Here is a 6,338-nt window from a genome sequence, read left to right as displayed (position 1 = left end):
GCCCTCTCGGAGAAGCCCCCGAGGTGGCTGGGCCTGGAGCGTGCGCACCGCCCCTCCGATCTCGCCGTTCTGAAGTTCCCCACCGCGGGCTGCCCCGGGGGGCGGGCACCGGCTCCAGCCTCCGTGAGGTCACCGCGTGCGGCAGCCAATCCGTGGCGTCTAAGTGGGCGGTGCCCCCGTCGGGTCCCGGGAACCGAACCCAAGAGCCAGACGGAGGGGGGCCCCATGGATTTAGGGGGGAGGGGAAAAGCCATGGGGGGCACCCCTTCGGAACCCCTTTCCCAGGCGCGCGCTCTCCGCTGGAAGAGGCGCAGAGAGACACTTTTCGGGGAATCTTAAGTGTGCAGGAGGCTGGCTGGGGGGCTCATCCGGTCCCAACGCCCGAGGCTCGGAAAAAAGAGAGTTGGCGGAGAGAGCAGACTACGTGCCGGGCCATGGCCTAGGCCCTTCGGCCCCGGCCCCGGCCGCAATGACCTCTTTGCCCTGCCCCCTCCCTGGCCGGGACGCCTCCAAAGCCATCTTCCCGGACATCGCCCCTGTCCCATCGGTAGTGGCTACCTACCCGCTTGGCCTCTCGCCCGCAACCGCAGTCGCCCCCGATTTGCCCTACTCTGGGCCCTATGGCCACCTCCTGTCCTACTCTTACCCTGCGCCGGCGACCCCGGGAGACTCCTACCTGCCCTGCCAGCAACCGGCGGCGCCCTCTCAGCAGGAGCCGAAGGCAGGTAAGTCCGGCCACCGCGGCTCTTCCCACCTCTGGGGTCCTGATACTGTGCGTCCCTAAACTTCGCCCTCGCCTGGTTGGGCGCAGCTAGCGGGATTCAGACCTTACTCAGATTCCGCGGGATCTGGGGGTGGGGGGAGGGCGAAGGGATGGGGCGGGAGACAGGGGGGAGGGGCGGGGGCGAGTTGATCTAGGTCTCCTTTCAAGAACGACCTGGTTTCGATTTGCAGTTGTGTGAAGCCGGGCGGCAGGGCTCCCTACCCCACCCCCTGGAGCAGCGGGGTTGTGTGTACCTACGTGTAACGGAAAACTGAAACAATCCAGATGTGGGTGTGGGTGCCTAGCCCCTGCCCCAGGATTCTTTCCGTCGTGCACTCCTTCCCTTCCCCAAGTCGCCTCTCCCCGTTTGTCTTGTCTCAGAAAGTGGGGCTCAAGCCAAAGCCAGACAAATGGAAGTCAGGTCCCAGCTGGAGGGCCGTGGAAGTGGGGGCTGATTCGGGGCCCCTTCCCCTCTCCCTTGGCGGGTGCCTGAATGTGCCTGACGGAGACTGGAAGCTGGCCTGGCAGAATCTGGGGCCAGGACCCCACCACTCCTTGTTCTAAGAAAGTAGCCACAGGTGGGTCCGGCAGTCTCTAGTTGTAGATCCTGGTTCCCTGGGCCTTCCTGCTGAAGGAAGCAGGCTGTCTGGAGCATCTCCACCCCTTGCCTTTGTGGGGGATGGGTTAGGCCCCAGTTCCCGTTGTCTGGAGCAACTTGGAGCCCCTGAGAAAGTGCTTACTGGAAGGCCTCAAAGAGGCCAAGGAGCCCGCCTCTCTTCCTGGTCCTGTGCCTGGTATGGGCAGAACGCTTGTTCTGTACCTACCCGCTGTACTAGCTCCAGATTAGAGCTCAGATCCCCTGCCCTCCCTGCTCCCACCTAATTGCCCCCACAATTGTCTTTAGCGCAGTCTCTTCCAAGGATGCCCATCCACTGGGTGGCTTTGCTGGAGTCGGCCTGGACCAAGACATCTCTCTCCCTTACTCCAACACAGGAGCTCAGAAATCACCCAAGCCAGAAGTGACCCTAAAGACTTGGGAGCTCAACCTCCTTGGTGTACAGATGGGCAAACTGAGACCTAAAGAAAGGGTGTATGTGCCTGTTTTCCAGGCACTTGGCCCTTGCAACTTGACTTTCACTGCATGAGGCCAGAAAAGAGGATTTTAGGGAATTTCCTCAGAGCCCCCAAAGTTAACCGCCTTCTGTGCCAGAACTGGGCTGCCTCTCCCAGGCTGCTGGGTCTGTCCTTGTTAGAGGAGGAGCAGTTGGGAGAGGAGGTTTGTGTGTTTGTTTGGTTTTGGGTTTTTTTTTTTTTTATACAAATGATCTAGTTTCTACAAACGAATCCCTTGGACTCTTCCCTTTAGTACGCGGCACATTTGTGTGTATGTGTGTGTAGTGGGGGTGGGAATAAGATAGCATTGTCTTCAGAGAATTGTTTATAGGGTTAGTATTTGCCTTCCTGTCCTCCACACTCTTAGCCTTCCCTCTGCTTGGTCTAACGACGAGAGAGTGGAGAGCTCCCTTTCTTTACAGAATTTCCCCGGATCCAACGAAAACCATACACGTGCTTAGTCTAGACTGTAGCATTTTTCTCCCGAAACTGGTGGCTTTGCCCATTCTAGATTGAATGATTGGGGTGCGAGAGAGGGCTTGAATCCTCCTTTTGCCCCCATTCCATGTCCACCCCTGCTTCAGGGAGAGGTTTGGCTCCAAGCCTGCTGTACCACCACCGCGCCGAGCGGTCGGGTGCAGCGCCGGCGCCTCGAGGGAGGCCTTTGGGCTCCATGATCGCGACCAGGGCAGATCCAGTCGCGACTTGCTGCAGCGGGTGTGGGGAAAGGCAGCTGTCGGGGAAGGAACTTCAAGGGGAGCCCCTGGGAGAGCTAGGGCGCCGAGGGCTGGGGGAGTTCAGTAGCCCGCGCTGCCTCCCAGGCGCTGCGTCCCCGCCTGAGCCGCGCGCTCCCCGAAGCCAGAGAGGCGCGGGGGGTCGGTCCCTCGGCGGCCAGCCTGGGGCTGCGAGCGGTAGGGTCGAAGCAGGGGAGGCCGGACAGGCGCGGGCGGGAGCGGAAACCCAACGGTTTTTCTGGGAATTGGCCGAGGCGGGGGTCCGTGAGGGTGGATCTGAGAAGCCCGCAGCGCCCGGGGCCACGGGGTAGGGATGCGGGGGAGGTGAAGGTAACCGGTCACCGCGGCCGGCCCAGCGCGGGGAACCACACATCTGGGGGAGCACGGCCGGAGGGAGGGGCGCGGTGAGGGTCCGCGCCGCGGGCGGACACCAGCTGCGTCTGGGCGCCGGGGCCACGAGCTCTTTCGGCTGGGACGGCCCGGCAGACCCGCGTGGAAAGCTGCAAACGTGGCCCTAAGCCCGGGGGCATTTCGGTCCCTTGGTCCTCCCAGCCCTATCACCCGAATGGAATAGTCCCGGGGTGTCCGCACAGATTGGCGCAGGTTGGGGCTGCTCAGACGGAAAGAAGAGGATCCCTCGTCCTGCACCCCCGGCTTTCGAGGGCCACTGTTACCCCGCCGAGATTCCTAGAGTGGCTGGGCCTGGGGGGTAGGAGGTGACCAGAACTCGTGGGGCAGCATGGCAGCGTGATCCTGGAGCGGCCCCGAGGGCCTGCGAGGGCCTGCGCTGCCGGGAGCTGCGTGCTTTCCGAACCGGGGCCACCTTCCCCGCGGGCAGTGAACCCTTCTGTGAGTGTCGCAGGAGAGGGCCGCCTCAATCCCACTGGGCTTCTAGGTCCCGGAAAACCGTCTGCCCCAGCCCGGCCGGCCATGGGAAGGGGAGAGCTGGTCACCTTTCCTGCAGGGTGCACTCCGGGAGAGGGGCTGTGCCTTGCAATAGGGGATGGCAAACCCTGGGGGCCCTTTCCATACTCTGATGCTAGGGAGAGGGGCGGGTGCGCATGCTGGCCTTCAAGGCCCGCTTGGCTGGGCCCCTCTGACCCACCCTCCTCTGGCAGCGGGGAGGCAGCCACGCAAACACTGTCTGGGGCCTCTGAGCATTGCTCTGGAGTTCCCTCCGCCTGAATGCCCTGCCCCCGTCAGCTCTAGGCCTCAGCCCAGGCCCCGACCGAGCCTTTCGGCCCCGCCCCATCCCAAGCTGGCGCCACCGCACCCGCCTGAACTCTGACCTCCCGCCCCTGGCGCCACCTGTACCCTCGCTTCGGCCCTTGGCGCTCTCTTCCTAGGGTCACAGGACCCGTAAGAGTGGGAGCTCCCTGAGGGCAAGAACCGTTTCTCGTTCCACCTGGCGCACAGGGGGCGTGGGGTCGGAAGGGGGCGTGGGGCGGAGGTAGAGGAGGGCCCAGCCGGGCACCCTTGCTACTGGCCGGTCCGAGGCCTACATGCAAACGAGATGCAAATGAGCTCCTGAAGCGGCGCGCCCGACCCTCCGCACACACCGCCTTGTGCTTGCCCCCCAGACTCGGAGAAGCCGCCGCTGTCCCCGGAGTCCTCGGAGCAGCGCCCGCAGGCCCCGACCAAGAAGCTCCGCAAGCCGAGGACCATCTACTCGAGTCTGCAACTGCAGCACCTGAACCAGCGTTTCCAGCACACGCAGTACCTGGCGCTGCCCGAGAGGGCCCAGCTGGCCGCGCAGCTCGGCCTCACCCAGACCCAGGTGAGGCCCGCCCCGTCCTTCCTGCAGCTAGCCTTCCCCAGATGTGTTCTCTGGGAACTCACCCCCTTCCCCAGGGGGGTGCCCCAGGAGTCCCCTAGCCCTGTTGTCACAGTTCTCCAGGGCGTGTTAGGAGGCGGCCCTCAGTTAGGTGTTGGGGGAATGTGTTAAAAGGTGTGTTGGGGTGAGGGAGGCAGATGCAGGTAGAGGACGGGGGCGCCCAGACCTGGCCAACTGGATACTAGCTCAGGGGCGGGACCTCCAGCAACTGCAGGGACTCTGGAGGCCTGCAGCATGTCCCCAACCTCTGCTCCGCTCCCAGGACTGCACCCACCGCTGCTGAGTCCCTTTCCCTGGCCCACCGCCTCCCACACACATACTCCTCCTCATCTCCCCTTCTTTCCCTTCTTCTTTCCAAAGGTGAAGATCTGGTTTCAGAACAAACGCTCCAAATACAAGAAGCTGCTGAAGCAGAACTCTGGAGGACAGGAAGGGGACTTCCCTGGGAGAGCCCCCCCCTTGTCTCCCTGCTCCCCGCCCCTTCCAGCCCTCTGGGATCTGCCCAAGGCAGGGGCCCTGCCCACCAGTGGCTATGGCAACAGCTTTGGAGCCTGGTATCAGCATCACTCCCCAGATGTCCTGGCTCCATCTCAGATGATGTGAGTCCCGGGAAGGGTGGGTCAGGCCCCTGTCCTCCACAAAGCCCAGGACCCAGCCCACCTGCACCCCTTCTGGTCCCAGAGGAAACCAGCTCCAGATGGATTTTGTCAAGTGGACAAGGAGTTAGAGAGCAAGGATGAGGTGGAGTGCTCTCTCCCTTGCCCTGTAACCCAAACGGCCTAATCAGGACTTTGGTCTTAACCATCGGCCCCACCACGACCGTGGACTGGAGCCGGTCTGGACCCGTTCCCTCCAGCTGATCAGGGGCTCTGGAGGGAGTTATCGGCTGACTTCCCACCCCTTCCCTGGACTGCAGTCTACCACAGCCTGGGGGCAAAACTAAGAAACACTTGAGTATTTTTTTCCTCTCTGGGCCTCACCCAACCCTGTTACGAGCAAAAGCAGAAGTGAAGTGGGCATCCCGAGCCTTCACGATGAGGACCATCGGGTCCCCCCTCACCGATTTTTCCTGGTGGTTGGTCCATTATCCCCATGACTGGTACACCTCACCATCTTGTGAGGGGGAAGAGATGCCGAAAATGTGGAGTTTGTGGACCTATGGGTAATTCATGCTCTTCTCCTAAAAAAGCCTTCTTCCCATGTCTATTCAGTTATAGTAGATAACACATCCAATTATCCTTGTAATTCAACGGGTATTTATTAAGAGCCTAGCCCCTCCTTTCCCACCCTTAATACCTAATAACTCCATATGCACACCCTCTTGGGAACCTGTAGGGTAACACTCTGGGGAGAATGGGAGGGCAGACAGGCTCTCTGGATGAGTGTAAGTAGAGACACCCCCAAATAGGGAGGGTGGGCTGGCAGTTCAGCTCCTCACAGCTGTCTCTGTGCAAAGGAACTGCTCCTATTTATAATCCACACCAGGAGCTTTTGGAGATTAAATCTGTACAAAAAGCTGGGCTCTGGCTGTGAGTCTGTTTGTTTCCTGACTTCTAGGGGTGGGGGTTGGTTGCTCCTCTCTCTCTCTCTCTTTCTCTCATCTCCCATTAGACTCCTCCAGCACCGAGCTAGAGGACAGGGTACAAGTTTCGCCTCTACAACTACCTAGCTCTGCGGTTGTAGCTCTGGAATGTTCTAATGACCATTTTCATACACTCCAGTGTGAAACTGGAAGATGCCAATACTGCAAAGGACCAAAATCTGAGTGGTCTTCACCTGCAAATTCTGTCCTGGCCCCGTTCTGGAGGGAGCCAGGGACAGGAGTCCCCCCGGGGCTCCATCTTCCCGTCCCTCCTCACTTGGAAAGAGGACATGCGCACTGAGCCAGTCCAGT

The 6,338-nt window shown here is 61.1% G+C and overlaps 1 protein-coding gene across 1 annotated transcript; it reads left to right on the top strand.

Annotated features, from left to right (window-relative positions):
* The first annotated feature begins 469 nt into the window (after positions 1-469).
* Positions 470-5,918, top strand: DLX4 (distal-less homeobox 4). Its single transcript, XM_025859150.2, has 3 exons — positions 470-725; positions 4,191-4,387; positions 4,805-5,918. Exons 1-3 carry the CDS (start codon positions 470-472, stop codon positions 5,045-5,047), a joined length of 696 nt encoding a protein of 231 aa, XP_025714935.1. The 3' UTR covers positions 5,048-5,918.
* Positions 5,919-6,338: the final 420 nt, after the last annotated feature.

Source organism: Callorhinus ursinus, unplaced genomic scaffold, assembly GCF_003265705.2.
Source record: "Callorhinus ursinus isolate GAN/ISIS: 27379988/994484 unplaced genomic scaffold, GSC_fseal_2.0 scaffold52, whole genome shotgun sequence".
In the NCBI taxonomy this organism is placed as follows: domain Eukaryota; kingdom Metazoa; phylum Chordata; class Mammalia; order Carnivora; family Otariidae; genus Callorhinus; species Callorhinus ursinus.
This window is presented reverse-complemented; position numbering and strand designations above follow the sequence as displayed.

Coding starts and splice junctions, on each gene's coding strand:
- DLX4 (XM_025859150.2), top strand. CDS start 470: ATGACCTCTTTGCCCTGCCCCCTCCCTGGCCGGGACGCCTCCAAAGCC. Junction 726..4,190: donor TCAGCAGGAGCCGAAGGCAG/GTAAGTCCGGCC, acceptor CTTGCCCCCCAG/ACTCGGAGAAGCCGCCGCTG. Junction 4,388..4,804: donor TCGGCCTCACCCAGACCCAG/GTGAGGCCCGCC, acceptor TTCTTTCCAAAG/GTGAAGATCTGGTTTCAGAA.